This window comes from Cannabis sativa, chromosome 7 (genome assembly GCF_029168945.1).
Source record: "Cannabis sativa cultivar Pink pepper isolate KNU-18-1 chromosome 7, ASM2916894v1, whole genome shotgun sequence".
In the NCBI taxonomy this organism is placed as follows: domain Eukaryota; kingdom Viridiplantae; phylum Streptophyta; class Magnoliopsida; order Rosales; family Cannabaceae; genus Cannabis; species Cannabis sativa.
The window spans coordinates 7,060,597-7,085,962 of NC_083607.1; the positions used below are offsets into that span (position 1 = coordinate 7,060,597).

Here is a 25,366-nt window from a genome sequence, read left to right on the forward strand (position 1 = left end):
CATTGTGAGTCAGCATGATGACAAGGCCTGCTGGCCATGTCAAAACTGATACCATGCAATTTAAGTAACAGTTGAGAAGGAACATATATACATTATTGTACAGTACAACTCTGCTATTTAACCAAGTAAATCAGCACAAGATGAAACTCCTAAATTATTTATCATCATTATTCTTGGACTACCTTAGGCTTTTTGTTTTTCTAAAGCAGTTTTTGCCAGAACTTGTAATAGTTATACACTACATGGGCAAACTCAGTCTGAAACATTTGCTGTCACTCTTTAGTCTTTAACTTACTTTAACAAAGCAGAACCAGAAAACATCAAGAGAGTGAAAAAAGCTCAAGCTTTCACTTAATCAATGGTTCAGAAATTTTTGGAATATCAAATCAGAATATGAACTAACAGTAACAGAACTTCTCATAGAGCCTAATTGCTAAGGGACTAATTCAGAGTCCTCATCAAATATATTCACATAAAAACTATTATAAATGGCATGGATGGTGAGATTCCAACCTCCATAGAATAACGTTCTGGGATCTCTCAAACGCTTTAGAAACTCGAGAAAAATCAGCCCTTTGATCCAAGCATTGGTTTTCATTGATGGTGCATAGATTGCATCTGATACAGTGTACTACTACTATAAGCACCAAACTGCGATCCACGAAGATTTCCACTTAGCAAATTTTGCTCCTGTAGCTTAGATTTGTATGAAGAAATCCCACAAAAGGGTCCCCCATAAGCATTCGAATTTAGCTGATTAAACACCATTGGCAAGCTTTCATTTGATGGCTTCCAGTCATATTGCTGCTGCTGCTGCTGTTGCTTAGCCAAATTTGGCTGCATAACTGGCACAGAGTGATCAGGTGAAGGAGGAGATCTTCCATTCTCTGAAGATGGAGATTTCGATTCAGGAAGATTAACGGTTGTGATGTCATGAATGCTTGATCTCCTCTTGTCTTTGCCACCAGTCACTTGCCTTATAAAGTACTTCTGAGCATGACTAGCAACTTGAGTTGGAGTTCTTGTGGTCACAAAATTCCTAGAGATGTTTCTCCAATCACCTTTACCATACTTCTTAAGTCCCAACAGAAACTGCCTGTAATTCAACCCATCAATAAAAGAAAAGAAAAAAAAATGAGACTCCACAACACTTATAAAGAAACAAAAATAAATACTAAAAACCCCAAAAGGGATGTAAACTATTGTTGTTTAATTTCATTCATATTCCAACAAATATTCAAGTTAAAAGACATGAATAGTGAACAATTTGTTTTAAATTCATATATCAACTGTTCATCTCACATATAATAATCTTATAGATCTATCAAACAGAACTTGATTCCAGGCTACCTTTCCTCCCAACAAATCAAACTCTAGCCAAAGCTTTAATGGGTACTATTCAATATAATATATAAACATATATACCTGTGTTCTTCTTCAGTCCAAGGTACACCTTTCTTCCTTTCTTGATCAGATGGTCTAGTGTTGGCTCCTCTCTTTCCACCAACACTGTAAAATTGCTTCAACCCTTCAAAGCCCTGGTTGTTAACCCACTCCAAGGTGAAGGAGTTTGTGGTGGTGGAATAGCCAGGAATGGGAATCAAACCAGCCTCAATATCACTCACATCTTCTTCCAATTCTCTGTACTGTTTCATCACATCCCCAACAGTTTTCCCAGGAATCATTTCAGCAACTTTCACCCAACGATCTGGTGTGTCCTTGTCATAAACTGCTAGAGCATTTTCAAAGCGTTTGTTCTCTTCTGGAGTCCATTTGGCTGCTTTGCTCTCTTGAAACAACCAATTTGAGTTTTGGAGGTAAGTGGCTGGAGAGAGTAATTCAATTCCTCTGTACATGGTGTTATTATTACTAATATACAGTTGAATTGAATATATGAGCTCTAATGAATCATGCTATGGATTATTTAAACAAGCATAACAATGACTCTGTAGTCTCTCTCTCTGAAAGTTTTTATCTTTTCAAAGAGAGAGAGAAAACCCTGATGGGAAATGCAGAGGAATGAAGGTATTGCTTATGGAAGAAGCATTTGAATTTATTGGAATGGAATCCCAAAAACCCTTTTTCAAAGAAGCATATAAGTGGAAGGAATCCAATAAAAGAAAAAGACACCAACTTTCCAAAACCCAAGGAGAATTCAAGATCCTTAATTGGTGAAAAAAGATAAACCCTAGACCTCAATATCAGATCCACACACACAAAAATACTTATAATTAGAAGAAAATCACAGACACCCAGATCAAGTTTTGAGAAACTGAGAGCTGGGAAAGCAAGAAAGATTCACCGAAAATTTCAAACACCCATTAAAGAAAAACTTACAAAAGAAGAGAAACAGAGAGAGGAGGGTTTTTATCTGTGTTTTGCAGAGTTGTTAAAGCTTGAAGCTTTGGAAGTACATGGAAGCTTTTTAGTGGGAAATGAACTTTTTTTTTTCGAGAGAGAAAGAGAGAGTGAGAAGAAGTAAAGTATTATAGTGATAAAGAAAAATGTGAGCCCGGGGCCTTTGTACTTGCAAGACAGGGATCTTTCACTCTATATCAATGGAACAGGAGCAAGAAACAGAAGAAGGGTGAGAATGAAAGGGAAAGGTCAAAAGTGTTGAGTTGTGATTGGTTGGTATGGTGCTTGTGGGCGCAGTAGATAGATGCTTAACCCCAACCAAATACCAGGAGTTGAAATAGACAGCCTGTGATTGGGCTACCTAGCTACACTTTGTGAGAGATGATTGAATATGTCTTCAGGGTATTTTGGTCATTTCATTCAATAAAAAATAGACCTATAGAACTTTGACACAATTTGAGATTACTCTTTTTCTTTTTTATGACAAAAAAACTATTCTTATTTTTTTTTGGTATTTTTTATGCTCTTTGTTAGATATGTACCTTCATATTTTAAGGGATTTTATTAGTTTAGCAAAATCCTAATTCTATTAAGAGATTTTTAATTATTTAATCACAATCCTCATCTTATAATTGGTTCCAAATAGATCAAAGTTTTGGAGAGGTTAACTATGGAATAGCAACAACTTTTTTTTTTTCAAATAAAAAAAAAAACATAAGAGTAAGAAGTAATAAATAATGTACAACAAAATGGGACATGCCATTTTGTTTTTATTGCTCATAAAGTTGAATGAAAATAAATAAATAAATAAATAAAATAGTTGGTGATAATAATTGGAGGGGGGCTCGAATTATTGTGGGGAAGGCAAAAGTAGAATTTAAAGAAGGTTCTATTTCTTATTTTTATGAAAATAAAACAATTAAGACTGTGTTAAAGTTTTTTTTTATGTAATTATAATTATAATTATAATTAAGGGCCTTACAAAAAAATTATAATTAAGGGAATTTTACAAAAATATTTTTTTTGTTATTATTTTATTTTTATTATATTTTTTTTTAAATTTTTTACTATATCAAGTTTTTAAAAATATTGTATTAAAATTTAAAAATTACAGAAATAATGTCTTACAGTAAAATACAAAAAAAAAAAAAAAAAATTAAAAACAAATCAGACAGCTAAAAAATAACTCTAGAATAACTTAACAAACAAAATAAAAATAACTATAAAACAACACAAAGATAAGTACAAAACAACAGAAAAATAACAAAATATTGACCTAATTACAATATGCAAAATAATATCAATTCATCAACATGTTTTTATATTACGAAATTCTTTCTTTTACTTAGTTTATCTTTCTGTACTATTACAATATTTTTTTCATGGAATTTATTGAACAACTTCATAATTTTAATTTTTTTTTCTCTCTTCCTTTTTGAGTTAGTGACAGTTCAAATGATAATTTATTTCTTAGAAATTAAATAAATAATTACATTAATAATAGAAATAATAAAATCTTAGGATTTTTTTTTTTTAAAGAAATCTTAGGATTTTAAAATGTGGTATATAATATAATGGATAATATATAATTAATATGTCAATATCTACTACTACACATTGTGTCAATAAAAAAACAAAAATAAGTAAATGAGCTAAAAAAAAAATAAGGCAAGATTTTTGCGTGGTTGAAGTATTAATGAGCCTTATTAGTCCACGAGTTACTGTTATTAAACTCTTTGGCTATGGAGTTTACACTGTATTTCCTGTTCTTGAACCCTCAATTTTTTGCCAACCCTTTGTATGAAAGATTAATAACATATTTATAGGTAAATTGTTGATGGGTCAGGCAGACCCAGACCCAAACCCATTAAGGTTTTGTTTAGCGCAAGAGCCCACTGATAAGGTCAATACAATATTAGCTATCGGGCTAGGTTGATGAGGCTCAAAATGGAGATAGTTGTCGTCCATATGCAAAGGTACTACTGACAGTGATAGGTATGTGTGTGCCATCATGGGGAATGAGAAAATAATAGAATAGTGGGTGTCCGCTAAAAAGGTAATGTCCTTTTTTTGTGAGCCTTTCTATGGTTTGACATAGGGGAGAAGTCGTCTGATTTTTTGAGATTACGTCAAAATCATGCCATGTGGGCTGGCTTTTGGGACTATGATCGGTTATGGATACCTTTTCGCATTCTATTCCCAGATGATCCCTGAGGGCATCCCCTTTTAGTCTACACCCGTCCTCTTGTCGAGTGTTGATTGTTGATCTGGGATTCAGGTGTAAGGGTTCATTTTTGACCAGTGATCTTGATAGAACTGAATGTTTGGTATGGTTCTGCCCATTCTTGATAAGTGGGCTGTGCAATTCATCTGCGTGGACCCAATGAGTGGACCTTGTTTTTTTATTCAACATTTGCAATACATGCTTTAATCTATTCAAAAACATAAATAACATTTACCCCTCAAGCCTTCGGGGCTCAAGAATCACGAAAGCTTGTTGCTCATGTTCAGGTTCAAGATCGTACTTCAGGTTCACACAGTCTATTGGGGCATGTGTCATCTTGGGTGTCATACTGACGACTAATCATGTCAGTGCATTATCCAAGGCAAATATCAACATAAATAGATGCCCTTCGATTATGCAAATAGCATTAAAAGCAACCTTTGTCATTCCCAAACCGTTGGATGGAAGTCAAATCTTCACTTTGTTTATAAATACTCAGCAGACAAACCTCTTTTAGCCATTTTCTTCAAAAAAAAAATTCCAAGAGAGAGATAGAAATCCCTTGAACCCAGGAACTTTCTGGTGAATGTTTGATCTCGGCTTTGAGCTATTCAACTGTCTTTTACTCCTTCGATAGAGGTTATATCCAGACGTCGATCAGTTTGTCATTGTTAAAAGCTTCTGTTGTTGAATTTTCAAAAAGATTATGATAAAATTGTAAAGAAGCTTCGTGCATTTTGAGTAAGAACCTCATCGGCGACCCAGATGCCACCACCCATACCCTCCAACATCATAAGTAAGTATTTCATTCTCAAAACTTGGTCATTTTTACTTATTTAGGTAGGTTTTGGATTTATGGGTTTTAGCTAACATACCCTATTTTTGAGTTTTTTTTTAGGTTTTTGTTGATCAGGGTTGTCTGCTCTGTATGGGGCAGCATATAGTCTATATTATACTAAACTCAACTTAAAGACTTTGCCATGCATAAAAAACTAAACAACTAGGAAGTTCTGAATGGCTGTCAGCCTCATGGATTTCAGCAATGTTCCCTAAGGAATATTACCAAGACGTGTATTTCTGTTTGAGACCCTAATGATTATGTACAATATCGCCCTTAACCTTCTTTTCATGTTCTCGATCTTTTATCTCAAAACTCCATATCTTTTTTAATTTTTATCGGAATCGAGTTCCGTAAAATCTAAAATTGCTTAATTTTTCACAAGGAATCCAAATAAATTTTCAAAACGAAAATAAAATTACTTTTACGAAAAAATTTCGTAAATCGCATACATTCATCAAACAACACATAAACCAACATGAACACATCCAAATCAACACAATAAACAAATTCATCGTTTTAAATCCATATTACATGAAAGTAAATCATTACCGTGGCTCTGAGGCCAGTTATTGTAAATTCTTGATCTTATTAATTTCATCTTGCGCCACTATAGATTTGGAATGGAATAACACTCTCAATTATATAGAACGCTCTATATGTACCACGATATAGATACGTTTATGATTATCCATTGTTACAATCCTAATAGTCAAAGATCCTCTATAGATGATCTATATCGAAAAGGGACAAATTTACTGTTCTACCCTTCAATGTATTTTATCCTTAAAACACTTAGGAGGCGTTTGGTTGGGAGGAATAAAAATATAGGAATAGGAATGGGAAAGGGAATAGGAATAGGAATGGAATGGAATAAAATTTAAAATGCATAAAAAAATTGATAAAAAAATAATTAAATTTTTTTTCTTGTTACATTGGAATGGTCATTCCTTTCTTTTTAAAATGGAATAGTCATTCCACCAAAGTGGTGGAAAGAGCATTCCATTGGAATGCCATTCCAATACTTTAAAATGCAACCAAACAAAGGAATGGAATGAAAATTGTTTCCTTTCCATTCCATTCCATTTCATTACCTCCAACCAAACGCCACCTTAGTTATCTATAAATGATACTTTAGTAAACTAATATAATTACTGAAATGAGATCTCATTCATTTATCTCTATCAAGCCAAGCTCAAAGGAAATCATCGTTTCACTTTTAAATACTTATAGAAGCTATAGATTCCATATCTATGATCAACGCTCCCACTCAATTGAACTACTATGTTCCTAAGATGTAAATATCCGTCAGAACCATTAGTTAGCTTCCACGAACAACTTAAAAAACATAAATAATATAACTAAGTTGAACCTAATCATATCAGGATTAAGATCCATAGACCTAAGATCAACCATTGATATTGACTTAGAAAGATATAATAGTAAGTTTATGATATCTTATTCAAGATCAATATCGGTCCCTTCTAATGTATACTCCATACATCCGATATTGGTAAATTTTGTCCATATCCTGGAAAGGACATAACACTTATACAAGGTGTAAGTATACCTTATCGTCGATTATCATGTCAGTCTAAATGCAGTGAACTCACAAATCATGAGAATTAAACTTTTGAACATACATTCAATTTGGGATTCAAGTAGGCCATCTTCTCCTTCGTGAATGAGCTCCAAATCTTCTTCGCTGATTCCTAGTGTTCTTCCTGATCAGCAACCTGATCTATCACATTTTTCACTTCAATAACCCAATTCATACCCTCTGTTATCGGCTTCTCAACTTCAAGGATCGCATCAGGACATTCCCTCAGAATATCAACAATCAAATTCAATCTAGTATTCATAGTCGCTTCATCGATTTCCTTCCCTTCTTGTGGATCCAGGCAGATTTCACGATTAGCCACTCAAGATACTGACTTTTGAACCACTTTCTTTCTCTTTGCTATGGAGAGAGAAATAGAGGGTTACGTGCGCCTTTTCTCTGTTTGTGGCCGTTTAGTTTTTGTAGGAGGTTATCTTTGTCTGTTCCTTTTGTGTTTTCAATTAAATCTTTTTTTAATAATTTTGAACCAGTTTTAATCTTTAGTTCATCACTAAAATGATTTTATTTAGTTTTGATTCTTAGTTTGTGTTGGGTTAAGGTTTTGCTTTTGCTGCCTTAAAGATGGCTTGTGTTAATGTTGTAGCTTGTCGGTTAGTGCTCTGCATCAGGTCAGCTGAGTGATTTGGCCACTCTTTTTCTTTTTAAAAGCAATGTGTTTTGTCATTTTAGTAGTTAAATTGTCGAAGTCTTTGCTCAAATAATTTTATTTCTCCTCATTGACTCATGTTTTATTTAGATCTTAGTAAAAGTGCCAAATGAAATTACTTGGTTGAGCTTTGAAACTTTGTAACGACTTTGTGTCTGTGTTCATCTTCTTATAGAATTGTATTTGAACTTTCTTCTTTCTATTATTAATAAAAAAAAAATAGGTTTCTCTAAAACAACAACAATAATAATAATAGTAATAAATTCTCTCTTATTAGAAGCAAAATTAATTAAGTGAATCTCAAATTATGTCGTCTCTCTTTTCTCTATTTTCTTACCTGAAGTTTGAAGAATAAATAAAAAAAAAAATAGACAGTATTTTAGAGGAGAGATAGCTCCCTTGTATGTAATTAATCTTGTTGTTTATTTATTTATTATTATTATTATTTTATTTAAGTGTTTATATATTACACAATATTTAATTTAAAATTTGAACCCAGAACTTCCAGCACACTCTCCTAGCTTGAGCTAGTCTCAAGGAGTTTCTTTCATTTATTTTCAGTCATATATAAATAGACTGAGGATATATTTCAAAATATAAAGTATATAATAAGTGGACCATTTCCTCAAAGTAGAATGCTCGTTAGCATACATAATTAAATAGTTAGATATATAAAAATATAAATTTGTAGTCTCTCTTGTCTAGTATTTGACTCAATATTTGTTACTATCACTTGCCGTTGGATAGCACTTTCTTTTGTAAAAATAATTTAGCAACTTTTTCTTTACCAAAAAACAAAATTAGCAATTTTTTTTTTTTTTTTGAGAAAAAAATTAGCAACTTTTTCCATACTATAAAAAAATATTATAAATCTATTTCTACTATTTGGGAGTTTAAAAACTTTTAATAATTATATAATTAACCAAGATGCTTTTTTGTGGTCCATATTTAGGAACATATCAAAAAATAATGATGATAATAATTATAAATGTTTACTCCGATCAATTTGTCATTAAATTTTTTAATTTTACTTTTGTATTGCAAATTATTCAAATAAAATTTAAAAATTATAGATACATATAAATAACTACAATGTGTTCATAAAAAAAATATACATATAACTACAATATACACAATTATTAATAAAAAACCTAGAATATACGTCGAAAACATCATTTTACAAGGGTGTTCAATAAATTTTTACTCAATTTTATATATCTATATGTATATATCGAAGTCAAACTATATTTCCACGTAATTATCAAGTGTCCAAAAAAGTTTGAAAAGTCTAAGTGGAAATTGAAGAAAACTATAGCTTGATAAATATTATAAATGTGACAGGCAGTAGTCCGTGATCCGTAAGGGGAAATACTGGGTAAGCTGTGCAATCCCACATCGCCTGGGGAAGGTCTAGTGGGATGATTCTGAGACTGTGTAGGTATGAGACTACACAGTTGAAGAGAGCTTAAATGGATTGATTGGTACTACCTATATCAACAAGGTGCATCTTGTTTTTCGGTAGCCCATCACGAAAGAACTCCACAGTTAAGCGTGCTTGACCTGGGGCAATTTCAGGATGGGTGACCTCCTGAGAAGTTTTCCCAGGAAGCGTGTGAGTGAGGACAAAGCACGCTGGAAACACTTGTGTTGGTCTGTAGGGTCAGTCATCAATCCAGGAAGCAGCCAGAGTGGCGTACCCGTGTATAAGAGCCATTATTCCGTGGATATAAGGACCCAATAGAAACTTGAAGCGGGGACGTTACAATAAAGTTATAATAATATTTCATGTATACATACTACTTCGTAGTTTGTTCAATTATCATGTGTGGTCTGACTATGCTGCTCTATTATTGTTCTCTTTATATTTATATAAACTATTAATTAACTAATTCTACGTAGTGTATGAATCAGTGTGAGACATTTTCAATTTCAATTAATCATATATATTGTTAGATTATAATTATAGGGTAAAATTATAGTAGGAGTTAGTAAAAGTTGCTTACTAGTAGAGAACTTTTTCTTTACCATTGAATTTAGATTTTGTAGTTATTATAATGTAAGGTGTATATTTTTACTATAGAACTGTTTGTATACAATTAAAACTTTATACTTGTTATAATAATATTTAATGATATATTTATTTTTTTAAAAAAATTAAATGATATTATAATTAAAAAATTTATGAATTTTTTTTATTTTTAATTATTATTATTTTTTTTAAAAAAAAAATTAATTTAAATTATTTTTATATAGGTATTTATTTTTTAAAAATAATTTTACTTACAAATTTTGTTATCAATTTTTTTTTATGCTAATAGTTAACTATAACAAAACTAATTAATTAAGTACTTTTACCATCAATTTATTTACATACATAGTTCTACTATAATTATCTTTTAAATTAATTTTTTTTTAATATTTTTATAAATGTATCTATTAATATTTATATTTGAAATATTTTTTTATAAAATTATATATTATTTATTATTTTATAAAATTATGCATGTATTATGTATTTATTCTTTTATTTGACATATATATATGTCGAACATTGCTATTAGGTACTAGTGGTGTCTAATACTTTCTAAATTTGTCGTCTTATAATTGGCTAGCGATACTCCCTAAAAATTATTACATTAAACTATATATGGGACCTGATACTAAAATATTGACATGGTACAAGACACCATTGGTACCCTTTAGCAATTCTCATATATCTCTATTTTAGGCTCTTGAATTGTCTAAGATTAGCCTCATATTAGTATATTAGTGCTACACCATCAAAATTATATTTAACATTAAACGAAATGCAAGCGAAGAGATATTTTTTTTTAAAAAACAAAAAAAAAAATTCAACAGTCATAATTAAGCTAAAACTTCTATTTATTCTTAACTAAATTACTACTCATGTAGTTTAAAGATATATATATATATATATATATATATATATATATATTAATTTCATACACACATCTTCATCAAAACAATAGTTATTTGCTATAAAGAAGTGTCATTAATTCGAACTAAGAAAATGTTTTATAGACTAAAGTACAGTCCATACTAATTGAGTAGAAAGGTAATGATTCTACGTACGAATGAATCGACTAAATGAAAGTAACCTTTAATTAGGTATATCAATTTCACATTTCTTTTTTTTTATTATTATTATTATTTTTTTAATACTTTGACTTCAACGACATACAAATTAGTGATATGCTAATCTAGTATATTTTGTTTAAACACTAAAATATATAAGTAAATAATGATATGCCAACCTTTTTTTTTTGGTTAGTAATAATAATAATAGGGTACACCGCCCCACAACTATTTTAATTAATTAGAAAAAACAAATTAAAGTCATAAATGCCAAAAGAGCTTTTAATTATATATCTTTTTTTTCTCATTTGAAAGCAAAATATGCTCAAATATATGTCTTTGCAATGGTAAACCACACTCAATTAAGCTCCAAAGTACATGGAAGACAAAGTGGGATATAAAAAAGAAGGGGAGAGAGTATTATTGATTAATTACTTTAAACAAAAAGGAGATTTATAATTGTACTTAAAGCTATATGATGAGTTTAAGGTATATATTGTATATAATTAACTATACTAAGGGTTGTACTTAAAGGGTTGCCTTTACATATATATATATATATATATATAAACTAAATTAATCAAAAGAACTATATAGGTTTTAGGTTATGGGTTAGGTAGGTTACCTATATTAGACACCAACATAAAACAATAACATTTTTCTTTTACAAATGTCATACCCAAGTTTAAAGAGAGACCTTTTTAATTATAACCATAACTATATATAAATATATGTATACATTATATATAAATAAGGTGGCTTTAGAGAATAAGGTCTAGTTAGGGTTTTGGTCGGTTGAGGCTGGCAAATAAAGAAGAGAAGAAAACTTATTTGTGAACCATAAACTCTCCATTGATACTTAGCCAGCTGCTTTTATGCTTATTAACTTGTGTTTTCTTTTGTTTGTCTCTAATGACTCTTTTCCCACTCACTAAAAATGTCCCAAAAAAAGAAAGAAAGAGAAAGAAGTCTTTGTCCATCTCCTTTAGTTAAATAATATATAAATTTATGTAATAACAAATACTTTTATATTAATTTGATGTATAATGTTATTATTATTCTCTTTTTTGGTGTGTTTTGTTTTCTTTTGTTTTTATAAGAGTTTGTTCTGTAAATGGCAAGTGACCATTTCTTATAACATAAGAAGTGTCTCTAAATGGAAAGATTCCCTTTAAATTATATAATTTAATAATTAAATGTAAAGGCTTAAACTTAACATTATATATAAAAATGTCTCTCTGCTGTAATAAGTTTTTTTTTAATATATATATATATATTTTTTTATAATAGTAGACACCACAGTTTTTAGTGCTTTGTACAACTTGCAAAGCACATAAAATATACTTTAAAAAAAGAGAGAAAAAATGAAAATAATAATATTAATAATAAAGAAATATCTTCACCAAAACGACAAAGTAGGCATATGCCTTACTCCAAACTTAACACCAAAAAACAGCCCTTGTGGTGGGGTGGCCACTATATTAATTAGCCCTTGCGCGTGTTAGATAGGTACTATTATTTTATTTATATATGTTTTTAGAATTTGACCCCAAATAAATAAGTAAATTAATATTAAACAATATGCAATTATGCATGGTTTGTCAAAAAAAATAAATTAATTATTAAACAATATGTACATTACAATAATATGTTGTATATTACAGCTACCAAATTCAGTAATTATGTTGAATATTGAGATCATCACATAATAATAGATAGGGCCTACGTTGATGAAATGAAAATATGAGATCTCCACACCCTCCCCACTAGTCTAGCTATATATAGTCCTAATGCATTTGTTATTATTCCTACTACTAATAATTAAATGATGGATTAGAATATTATTTGTTTTATTTTTTTGAATTTAGGTAATTTTATTCAATAACTTTCAGTGAATAATGGATATAATAGACTACTTTAAGGTGAGAAGAGCATCAAGTTTACTGAAAGTACAATCTGATATTAAACAAGACCTTCTAGCAATACAATGAGCGGCTTTGTTATGTCCTATTTTGAAAAATAGAAAAAAAAAATTCTACCAATCTATTTACCCTATTATTTATAGTGGTATAATTTATATATTAAGACATATTCCGTGATTTGAGTAATGAAAACTGTAAAATAAGAATGGAAATGAGAAATAAAAATATAAATAAAATAGAATAGAATAAAGTTTAAGAAGATCATTTATTTTATTTTATTTTTGTCATGTAATTTCTTTTCATTTTTTATTTTGTGGGGGAAAAGTCATTATTAGTGTGTATATAGATTTGTTTTAATAATATTAAGTAAAATAAGGGTATCAATGCAGATGAAGTCTTTATATATGTATACTTTTATTGTGGTGGATACTATTTGACGCGTCAGGAATGAAAAAGTGCACAATAATTATTTATATAATGTGAACTAATATATTGATTATATCCACTGTTCTTGTGCAGATTTGCAAGGTATTCTCCTTCCCGTTGTCTCCTCGATCCAGAGAGAGAAATGGCAGTCTCCTTCTCAGAATTGACTAAAACTTAACTGTGATGTTAAAGTGGGATTAGAAAACTCTTACATTGCGGTGGTGGCTAGAAATTATTCTAGTGGTGGTTTGGGCTAGTACGGAAAGGTTAGAATTTTTGGATGCTTGTTGTGGCTAGGCGGCTGCGTGTTGCTTAACTCTTGAAACGGCAAAGCTGGGCACAAGTTCATCATCATGGAGAGCGACCAGAGTGGTGATCAATGCTCTTAATAACTTATTTTTTAATTGGGAGATTAAGAACTATTCTTTTTTTTTATTTTTGTTGGAAACTCTCTAGATGTTTTGATAGTTGTGTTTTATTTGTATTCCAGAACTTGTAACTTTGCCGTCCATAATGTAGTCAAGTGGGGTTTTACCCACATACAATATGGCAACTTGTATGTTTCTAATTCTATTCTGTTAGACTTATTTTTTGTAATGATCGTGAGGTCTACTATATTATTAAGGCTAATTAGTAATTTTTCCCCTCGAACTTTGACATATACCAAATCATGCCCCCTGAACTTTTTTGGCCGTTAAAAATTCTCCTTGAACTATTGAGATTGTTAAATTTAAGGACTTTTGTCTAATTTCATTCAATTTTACTGTTTCAGGTACTAAATCATGCTCCCCAGACTTTGATATCTACGAAATTATGCCCCTCAAACTTTTATATGTATTAAATCATGCCCCCTGAACTTTCATCTATGTTAGAATTTTTTTACTAAAATTAGATAAAAGTCCTTAAATTTAACAATCTTAATAGTTCAGGGGGAATTTTTAACGGCCAAAAAAGTTCAGGGGGCATGATTTAGTACATGTCAAAGTTCGGGGGGAAAAATTACTAATTAGCCATATTATTAATCAATGAATGCTCATTTAAAAAAAATAAGTAAATAAACATGATATCTCTTATTTTTGTAATTTAACAACTGTATTTTAATAATATATAGGTTACCAAATACTACACAATTTTTCTAAATTACGATGCTTTAAAATTTATAACTTATGAAACACTCATCATTTTTCTTTCCCAAATACAATTATATAGCTGCTTTTTCTTATAGCAAAATTAATTGTACCAAATTGGCCCTCCTAGTGGCTTAATGTAATGTAATATATACAGGTATTTTTTTTTCCATGGTGGCGGTGATGGTCTCCAAAAGTAGTTGTGTTTGTTGATTGAAATGACGAATTCTCCAGTCACATTACAATACCTCGCTCCTTATACACAGGAGTCCCATCCTCATCATCGTGAAAATGTTCCACACTCCAATCGATCTCACCATTCTTTCTTTCATATGTACTCCTAGTAGGTAGTGTTGGATTAGGGTAATAAAATAGGTTAAGTATATCATTAATATGTTTTGTGCAACAATGTATACATGGGTAATTAAAAAAATAAAATAAAAATTAAGGAAATTTTTATAGTAAACCTCCAAAAGGATCATTATGGTAGATTTTTATCTGATTTGGCATTTAAGAAATTATTTTAGTTTAATTTTTTTAATGATCACGTAAGTTGTAGTTATTTAAGATTATTTGTAAGTTTTTAAAAAAATTTGAATAATTTACAGTATCAAAAATTAGATTTAAACAGTTAATTCCTATAAGTATAAAAAAAAATAGTTGTGTGTAACAAAATATGTAAATCTTATGATATTGTAAATTATTCGAAATTTTCTGAAAATTTATAATTGATCCTAAATAATTATAACCTATATTACTATTAAAAAAAAAATTAACTAAAACCCTCATCTGTACAAATGCTAAAATAGATAGAAAATTTATTAAAGCATCCCTTTAAGTAGAAGTACTGTAGAATTATCCAAAAATTAATAATGACTAGTATTTTAATACATTGATTATTAAAATTAAGATTGGCTTTTCACATTTGTATGGGGCTTTGGCTTTTCACTTCTTTTTAGGGGTTGGCTTTTCTATTAATTATGAACTCTATCATAGTAATATCATTCTTTTCACTGCCATGTGCTTGGATTAGTGGTGGTCCTATAACTTTGTATATGGGATTTTTAGGTTCAATCCAAACTCAAATTAACTTTTACATATTTGTTTAGGGATATTTGCTGTAGAAATATACTTAAATTATTACATTTTTTTTCGACAAATGTACCCGGAATTCTGTTTATCATTTTTATTTTTGCCAAAAAGTACCTAAAATTATTTCATTTGTAGCACCTAGCTAGGTACCTAAAAAGAAACTCTCCAACTCTTTTCTTTTTTCTTTTTTTTTTTGAAAAGCAACATTCATTCATTCATAATACATTAGACCTCGCGGTCATTACAGCACAACAAATGTTCTTAGGAATAGTTGTCATGTCAATACAACCATACAAATTATGGGTAAAAGCCCAATTAGCCACATTATGGGCCATAAAATTACAGGATCTAGCCGAAAAACAAAATAAGCAAGAAGCAAAGGAAGAAGCGAATCTTTTACAAAATAAAGAGCAGTTCTCAATTTCCCATATCGGGGATCCAAGCCATTGAGATTGTTGATCACTATCTTTGAATCGCTTTCCACCAGGATAAATTGGTGACCTTTTCCTTAGCCACCTCAAGCACCAAGCAAACCGCAGCAGCTTCCCCACACAGGGCATCAGAAAAATCCATTTTGGCCGTAAATACCCACATTAACCTGCTCAGGTAATCCCTAGCAACCACTGCTACACACATATGCTCCCCTCCAACTTTAGCATCACAATGAATTTTGATCCAGTCCTGGGGAGGTGGGTTCCAATCCGTAGGGGGGTCAGGGAGAATATAGGGATAATGGAATCTCTGTAATCTGCATAAGAGTGAGAAATAGAATCGATACATTGTTTCATATTATCCATTCTGTTATTGTGTACCTTGTCATTCCGAACCCGCCAGATCTTGTCAACTACTATGGATGCATAGAGGAAAACCTCATCTGTATTTACATTCATGCTTTTTAGGTTCCACAAGAATTTCACCCAGTCCCACATTCGAATTCCAGTTCCTGACACGGAGAAAATACCCCAGGGAGAAGAACGCCATAAATGGAAAGCCAAATTGCAATGGAGGAACAGGTGCTCGATTGGCATTTAATAACCGTTTAAATTCAGGTTATTTTTTGTTACTTAAGTCTGCAAGCATGATATCAAATCTGGTTATATATAAGGGATTTTTATAAAAATATTGAATTTTAGATAAAAATTTACAATTTTATTGCCACATGATTTTTTTTACAAAAATATTATCTTTTTATAAAACAATATAAAACAACCGTAAAATAACATAACATTAAAAAAACAGTAGAACAACTAATAAATAACCGTGAAAACTTAACACAGTATACAGTATAAAACTTATACAGTACTTTTGAAAAAAAATATAGTATTTTTGAAAAAAATTCTGTCTCATTGTAAAAAAAATGTAAAATTTCCGTATATAATGTAAAAATCTCTATATATAACCTGTGTACTGCTAAAAATAAAAAAAATTGAATATTCAAATGTTACAAACGTATTTATTTAGGTATTTAGGCTAACTAACAAATACAAACATATTTTAGATCAAAAAGAAAAATATAATACAAACATATAATTTTGGGCACTCTTCGGCCTCTAACAAAACAGTTTCAAGCTAGTTTCATGACATAATGCAATCATAATAATTACTTTTTTTTTTAGCAATTTATATGTGTGTGTACATAGATAGATCTGTACCCCCAAATATATATATGATGGTGTTGGTTAATAAGTTAAACACTTTTTTTCTCCTAAATCTATATTTGTATAGGGAAATTTCATTTTTAATGCTTAAAAAAATACCTTCTAATAAAATTTAGACTCATAATTAATTTATACAATTTAATGCTATTATTTTCAATTTCTACCTAAAATACCCCCCCCTTTCATTTTCCTTCTCTCTTTGTCTCTTTCTCTTCCTCACTCTCTTTCCCTCAAACTCAGGCAGACCACCAACTACCACCACTGAACCTCTTCTCCTCCACCACCGAATCTCCTCATCTACCCAAAACTTAATCCAACAACCCCCAAATCTCACCTACCCAAATCTTTTTCTCTTCCTCATCCTCGACTTCTCTCAACCACCATCGCCATTCGCCACCGCCCACTTAACCCTCCCCCAATCAGAAGCTCATTGAATTCGTATTTTTTTGAGACATTAGATGGTGATGGAGCGTATGATTTTCTGGCCAAAATAGAATTATCGATAGGTTATCAATACTTTGTCGATAGTTTATCGATGGTTTTGTCTGCGCACTGCTTTTTTTGTGTGCAAACAGAAATCATCGATAACCTATCGACAACTTATCGATAAATGTCATCGATATACTATCGATAACCTATCGATAAATGTCATCGATAAACTATCGATAACCTATCGATAAATGTAATAAAAAAATCCAATAAAAAAAATAAACATGAAGATTAAGACGGAGACAGAGGTTCGGGGCCTCTGGGTTTTTCGATGCTTGAGTGCTATGGAGGTCCGACCGGTCTTGGGCCTCTGGATTTTGTCTGGATTTTTGGATAGATGAAGAGGTTCGGTGGTGGAGGAAAGGAGGTTCGGTAGTGGTGGTTGGGTGGTCTTGGTGCCTGGGTCTGGTTGGTCTCGGTGGTGCGAGGAAGAAGAAGAGAGAGTGAGGAAGAGAAAGACACAGAGAGAGAGAAGGAAAATGAAAGGGAGGGTAGTTTGGGTAAAAATTAAAAATAATAGTATTTAATTGTATAAATTAATTAGGAGTCTAAATTTTGTTAGAGGGTGTTTTTTTAAGCATTAAAAATGAAATTTCCCTTTGTATATTTTTCTGGTATATAGGTTTCTCGGGGAATTTTATATGCGTTTCAAAAACTTAAATATATTCCATTTTAATAATATTTTATTTTTATAAAATATATAACTTAGTTCTATTTATTTATTTTTTAATTTTTTCTTTTAACTTATGTTCTTAAAAAATATATTTATCAAACAAAAATAAATTATATTGATATATTATAACGAAAAGTTATATGAAATTTTATTGGGAAAAATAAAAAAAATTTATACATGATTTAAAAAAAATTATAAAAATAAAATTAAAATTAAATATTAAAATTAACATAAATTAATATGAATTTTTTTTTTAAAAAAAAAAATATTAAGAGTAATTTTTAAAATTATATTTAAGTTTTTTTTTTTTTTTTTTTTAAATATTGGGGTGTGCTTATTATTTTATCAGAGGGTAAATAGAACTCCCCTTGATCATATTAGAGATTGTAAATAAATATAAATAAACTTACTAATACCTAATGAATTAAAATAAATTGTAAAATTATCATTTTTAATAAGAGAAATGCTATAAATTATCAGTGGTGCTTAGCCCTAGCGCTACCTGATATGTCATATAACTAGTAGTGTAATTAAATATCGAGTCATAAATAATTTAATTTAAGTTTCATTTAGTACACTGTGATGTATTGTATTGTATAGTACTATGTTGGGTTGTATTGTATTGTCTTAGTATTATTTTATACAATACTACGTTTGATATTGATTTGTACTAATAGGTTATGTAAATTATAAATTTTTTAAAATAAACTCGACCCCAACCCCAACCACAACTTGGACTCGGACCCGGATCCCAACCCAGACCCACACTCTGGACCCAGAACATGCCTCGAATCTAGACCTAGACCCCGGACCCGAACTTGGTCCTGGACCTAGACCTTGGATCCCAAACCTTGGACCCGGACCCCAAACCCCGACACATAACAAGACCCGAACCCCAAACCCAAATTCAGATCCCGAACCCAGAACCTAAACCCAAATCCAGACCTCGAACACAGACCCAGACTTGGACCCTAAATCCCGACAGCCTAGGGGTGTGCAGAAAGTCATCCGATCCAATCCCAACCGATCCAATAAAATTGGATATCCAATCATAATTGGATCGGATCGGATGCAAATTTTAAAAATCCAATTGGATCGGATGTTGGATGAGACATCCGATCTAATGGATAACTGAACCGATCTAATCCAATATCATCCAATGTCCATCCAATCATATTTAATATTTATAATTTTATATATTTAATTATTTTGTTTCAAAAAAAATATATTAATTATTAATAGGTTTTACTGCACCTACACACGTACATTGATTTAATTTTTTATATAATATTTGCATTTGATGTATTGGACTTGTTTATTAAGACTTTTGCTTATTAAGTTAGATTTGTGTTATATTTTTATTATGGGATCATGAAATTATGTTAGATTTGGATTAAACTATTGTTAATTATTGGATTATTAGGTTTTAAATTATATTTTTTCATATATATATTTTTTTAATGAAATTAGCCTAAATAGTGGCTAAAATGGATTGGATTCATCAATTGGATCCATTGGATGGATCCAATCCAATCCAATAAAAAACCAGTTAAAGCATCCAATGGATGGAACCGATCCAATCCAATACATCCATTGGATCGGATCGGATCGGATGACTCAATTCAATTGGATTGGATTGGATGGCAAAATTCAATATCCAATAAATAATTGGATTGGATCGGATCGGATGGGTCCAAATCCATTGGATGTGATCCAATGCACACCCTTACCGACAGGACCCTGACCCAAACCCCACACCTAAACCCAAACCTAGGTCCGAAATCCAGAACTCTGACCTTTCGGACCCGGATCCCGGTCCAAGTTTGGGGTTGGGGTCCATGGTTCTAATTTGGTTCGGGGTCCGGAGTGGGGGTTATGTTTGGGTTCGGAGTTTGGGTTGCAATTTGGGTTCAGGGTCTAGATTCAGGTCTGGTTCTGGGTGTCGGGTCCAAATCGAGGTCCGAGTCTAGGTTTGGGTTTGGATCTCAGGTATGGGAGTGGGGACCGAGTCTAGGTTTGGGTCTCGGGACCGGGGCCTGGATTTGAGTTCGGGTTCAGGTTTAGGTCTCATGTCTTGGGTTTGAGGTGCGAGTCCAGTCTAGTGTTAGGGTCGGGGTCCAGGTTCATGGTTAAAGGTATGGGTCCGAGTTTAAGGTTCGGTGCTGGGATTGGGGTCATTTGTTATATATTAAATAATACGACTAACATTGTATTAAAATTTATAGTTGTAATAATTAATACAATATAATATTTTATTCAGTTATAGTGTTATTTATTATTTAATAAAATACGATCCTTAATTATACAATTTACTAAACGAGTCCTTAGTAAGCACAATAAAATATCGCTAACTAATCGTAAACTCATAGTTAAGTAGAACTCCAGACTCCAGTGATCAAAAATCAAGAGTCAAAGACTAAGAGTGATTATGGGGACTCACGGTTAAGTATGGGGATTTCCATAGAGAATAATCTACTCTAGTTAATATAGTAGTCAAAAGCCAAGGCAATCCTCCCCAGTGTACGGTACACCATCATAAATCGTACCATCAAATTTCTAATATTTATTTTTTATTTTCCCCCCAAATAATTGTTTTTAATTATTGAATTCGTAAAATTATGATTTTGGCCAAAAAAAAAAAAAAAAAGAGAGAGAACCATAATTAATTAAAAAGATATATTATTTATCACTCAAAAAGTTGAAAATTATTTGCAAATAATGAAAAAAAATTAATATTTTTTATTCAATAATATATATAGCTTTTATTCAATATATAATATTTGCATAGATAAAATAAAAATACGTTTTGCAAAAATATATAAGTTTAGATAAAGATAATGGATATGTTGTGGTACAAAAGCATAAGAAATCAGCATTAATAATCTCATTATTAGTATTATGACATATATTAATCTTACCCAAAAAAAAAAAAATTATATTAATTTACAAGAGTGTTGTGGTACGTACTTGTAAATATAAAATATAAGAGCCAAGATATTTTAGAAGTAGACAGCTTTTAGGAAAAAAAATATTAATTAAAATTAAAAGTCATAATAAAGATCACTATAGTCCAATCTTATTCTGTCTTCTTCTGCAAGACCGACATTGTTTCTATATTGGCAACTTGAATTTTATTTTTTTATTTATTTGAAATACTGAAAAAAATAGTTAGTTTTAATTATAATATAGGAAATTCATAGGAATATATAAGATATAGTTTTTTTTTAAAAAAATCGTTATTTCATATTTGTAAATACACAAGACAATAATTCAATTTGAAGTGTATTATAAAAAGGAATAAAACAAATGGCAATGTTTGCCGACATATGAACTTCTCATCTCACTTCATTTTTTTTTTCCTTCTTGTAATAATTTTCAAAATAGGAAAGTTGCATTTTTTTGTTTATTTCGAGAGTATGATATTTCATAAAACAAATTATATATAAACTTATAAAGTAGTATTATAATTTAAATTTGGGAATGATTGTAATGAAAAATGTAGCTTGATATGTATGTCGACCTCAAAGTAGTCTTGTCTCATCAACAATGACACTCGTTCTTATTAAAAAAAATAACAATAATGAGATTTGATACCACACCATCCAAATTTTTTGATCGTTTAGTTGAAAATAAAAAAAATATATATAAAATAAAAATAAAATTGTGAATATGAATAAAAATAAAATATTATTAAATTTAAATTACATAAAAAAATAAAAACATATTAAATTTTTTTCTCATGCTGCATCAAAATAGTTTTTCTTTCTATTTCAAAATAAAATAGTCATTCTAATTATACCAAAATGATGGAAAAATTATTTTATTGGACTAACATTTCAATACTTTAAGGTGATATTTGCTTACAAATAAAAATAAAATAAGAATAGTAATAAAATTAGGAATAGAATCTAATGGAATATTTATTGTTTTGTTTCATAAAGACTATGAAATTAATAAGAGAATAAGAATTACTATATTTAGGATTATATGGAATGGAATGGATTTTTATTATTTTGACTAAATTATCCCATATTCTTCTAAAATGAATTTTGATTTATCAATACCATCATTTTACAAATTAAACAAATAAATAATTGTTGACAGTGGAAACTCGTCAACTAGAAAACAGTCAAAAAATCAAGATTCAATATAAAATATAACAAAATGAAGATAAATACCAAGAACTTTAAAGTAAATCTCAGAGCTTTAGAAAAGAAATTGTTTACACCAAAAGTATTCCTGATGATGTGGACATCAATATTTGACACGTGGCAAGAAAGATGAAATCTTGGAGCTGAGTAGTCCCGAGTCATAGCAAGTCAACCTGGGAGGAGTCCATAGTCCTATGCCCAAGTTGACTTCGAGAACTCTGGAGACTTCGATAACTATCTAACTCACTATGTTTCAGTATTCAGTACCATGAAGACATGGAACAACTAAATCCAAGCCTTGGAAGCTGAAAATACATGAACCTACACACCGATAGTCAACCTGGGTACCTAAGGGTTTCACCTAGCACCAAGGTTTACATTCTCAACCAAGGGTTTAGTTTTTGGGACCATCTTAATGCATATATGTCAAACTTTGCATTGAGACATGAACTAGACATACCATAGACATATTTGAGGCATTAGAATCAGATTCGGAGAAAGTTCTTTTTTGAGCACTCGGAGCACTCGGTGGCCGGGCACCCAACACCCAGCTTGACCAATGGCCTGGTGCGTTGGATTTTCCTTATCTGATTCTGATTTCGTTTCAATCTTCTGTCTAATTTTTCACAATAACTGAGAGCCATGAAGTCAGAGAAGTGAAATTTACAACTTCACATTTCTCATTTCCAACATGGGAAAACTACTCAAAAAATAGCAATATCTCTAAGAACTGGTGTCCAGCTTTGACAAAACACGATTAACAGACCAAGTGATGTCAAAATATCACTTAGGCATCATAAAGTACATCCCCTTGATATTTTTTTACTTACCCACCGTCCAGGTTGACGTCATATGTCAATCTGGGCGCTTGAATGTCAACTTGGGCACTGGATGTTCACTTGGGCACTGAGTTATGAATTGCCTTCAGTAAAACAACCATAACTCACTCAATATTGATCTGATTGATGCGATTCAACTTGCGTTTTGAAGCTAATTCAATGCTTTATCAAGAAATGTCTCACACTTCAATCACAATTCTTAAGTTATTGACCTCAAATCTTACTCTTAAGGGAGTTACAAAAATAAGCTCCAACTTACACATAGTAGGTCCCGCCGCCTTGACCTGGGCTCAAAAAATTGACTATCAACCTCAAAATTTAATTTTGACCATTATATCATCATCTATGGTCAAAATTAATGAATTTTGATTTTTTTTTTTTTTTTTATATTTTGAATTATTTTTTTTTCTATTTTTAAGGATCTCCTTTACCTATGAAAGGAGAACTCCTCTAGCTCGTTTTACACATTCAGAAAACTACTCATAAGGTAAGAGCATCTCTCTCTAGAAACTAGAGCTTAAACACGTAGCCTTTTTCTGTAATTACCATCTTGTGAGAAATAAAAACTTGAAGTAGACGTAGCTCCATTACCATCGCGACATGGAATGAACTACTATAAATTTTGTGTCTCTCTAAATTATATACTTACATTCATTATTCATCTCACCAACCTAGCGAGCTGGTATTGGTTACTTTTTAACATCAATATTTTGGTACTTTTATTGAGAGCCACAACTTGAGTTCCCCAACTACAATTCAATTTCTTTATTGTCAACTTTGTTTTGAAAGGAATTTGTAAGTTAAAGCAAGCAATCATCCATGAACAAGCAAAGCAACACTAGCAGTCCTGGTAGTCAGGCTATTACTTAGCAAGCAGCAGGCACTGAGATTCCCCATAAGGAAGCAAACTACGAGTGAGTGTCCAAAACGATTCAAACTCAGGAACGTGGATCTGTAAGATCTTTGACTGATATGGAGTGGTCACCCTTTAGGTAAACGAGCTACGAGCAAGCATCTGAAATGACTCAAACTTAAGATCTCAAACCTATAGGTCCACCACACAGCTTGCTCAAAGAAGAAGAGCTTTCCAACTTTCTTAGCTGTCCCAATCGTTAAATTCCGAGAGGGGTCCTGAATGACACAACAAGATTCAAAAAAACAACAACAAGTTAGTGTTATTTTCTAAAAAAATCATTCACTGAAAAATAAATTGAATCTAAATTCAGGAATAAAGAGAATATTTTTCAGCCTAATATCTTTGTTAAGCTGAACCACACCAGAGGCGGTGACTTTAATTTGTTGGCCATTAGGCAAAGTGACTAAAGAATCAATAATACAGTAGAACCTCTATCCAAGAATACACTTGAGACCAAATAAATCATATTCTAATTGAGAGGTTATAACTCAATAGAGTTACACTAGAAAAAGAAAATTAAAAAACTAAAAAATATCAATGTAATAATAATAACAATAAATAATCATTAATACTATATTATATTAAAATTATTTTAGAGTAAATATAATGTTCATACATGTATTATAATTTGAAATAAAATTATTAATTTTACATAAATAAATTTACAAAATATATGTATATATTTTATTAAAATGTAATTATTCTTATATAAAGGTATACTTTGTTAATACGAGACTTAGAAAATGTATAACTAATTACAATTTAGAGGTTATTCTTATTTATAACTGGCCCAAATTGGGACTTGATTTTTTTTTATAACAAATTAGAAGTTATTCTTGAATAGAGTATTCTTAAATAGAGGTTCTACTGTATTATGATCAAAGTTAGTAAAGCATCTAATGTTATTGCATATGTGGTGAGTAGCACAACTATCAATAATCCAAAAAATAGAGTAAAAATTAGGATTACCAAACACATTAGAGGCACTCGGAGCGGCATCACTAGAAGTAGATGGCTGCTGGAGTTGCTGACTCAAAAGTTCGATCAGTTGTTGGCTGAGTTGCAGCTGTGAAGTGGTGTCTTGTCCTGTAACAATAGTAGCCAAAGCTTGGTTGGACTTGGCGAAATCTTGCTTGCGTTTGTCACCATACCCAGGGGAAAACCATGGAGAAAGTAACATTTCTCAACCAAATGTCCAGGTTTGAGGCAGTGAGAACAAGTAGGCCGAGGTTTCTTGCTCCAAGAAGGATTTTCGCTGTTGTTTTAGGACGGAGGAGGGCGACTTGAAGA

General features: G+C 30.9%; 1 protein-coding gene across 1 annotated transcript; it reads right to left on the reverse strand.

The window, feature by feature from the left end:
- Window positions 1-329: 329 nt before the first annotated feature.
- LOC115697466 (transcription factor DIVARICATA) lies at window positions 330-2,701 on the reverse strand. The gene is made up of 2 exons (XM_030624484.2): window positions 1,426-2,701; window positions 330-1,096 (listed from the first exon to the last, which is right to left on the reverse strand). The coding sequence occupies exons 1-2, from the start codon at window positions 1,854-1,856 to the stop codon at window positions 595-597; spliced, it is 933 nt and encodes a 310-aa protein (XP_030480344.1). The 5' UTR covers window positions 1,857-2,701; the 3' UTR covers window positions 330-594.
- Window positions 2,702-25,366: the final 22,665 nt, after the last annotated feature.

What these genes read in the sequence shown, in the direction of transcription:
- LOC115697466 (XM_030624484.2), bottom strand. Translation starts at nt 1,856, where the DNA reads ATGTACAGAGGAATTGAATTACTCTCTCCAGCCACTTACCTCCAAAAC. An exon ending in TGGACTGAAGAAGAACACAG is followed by an intron (nt 1,097 to 1,425) that starts GTATATATGTTT and finishes GTTGAATTACAG; the next exon opens with GCAGTTTCTGTTGGGACTTA.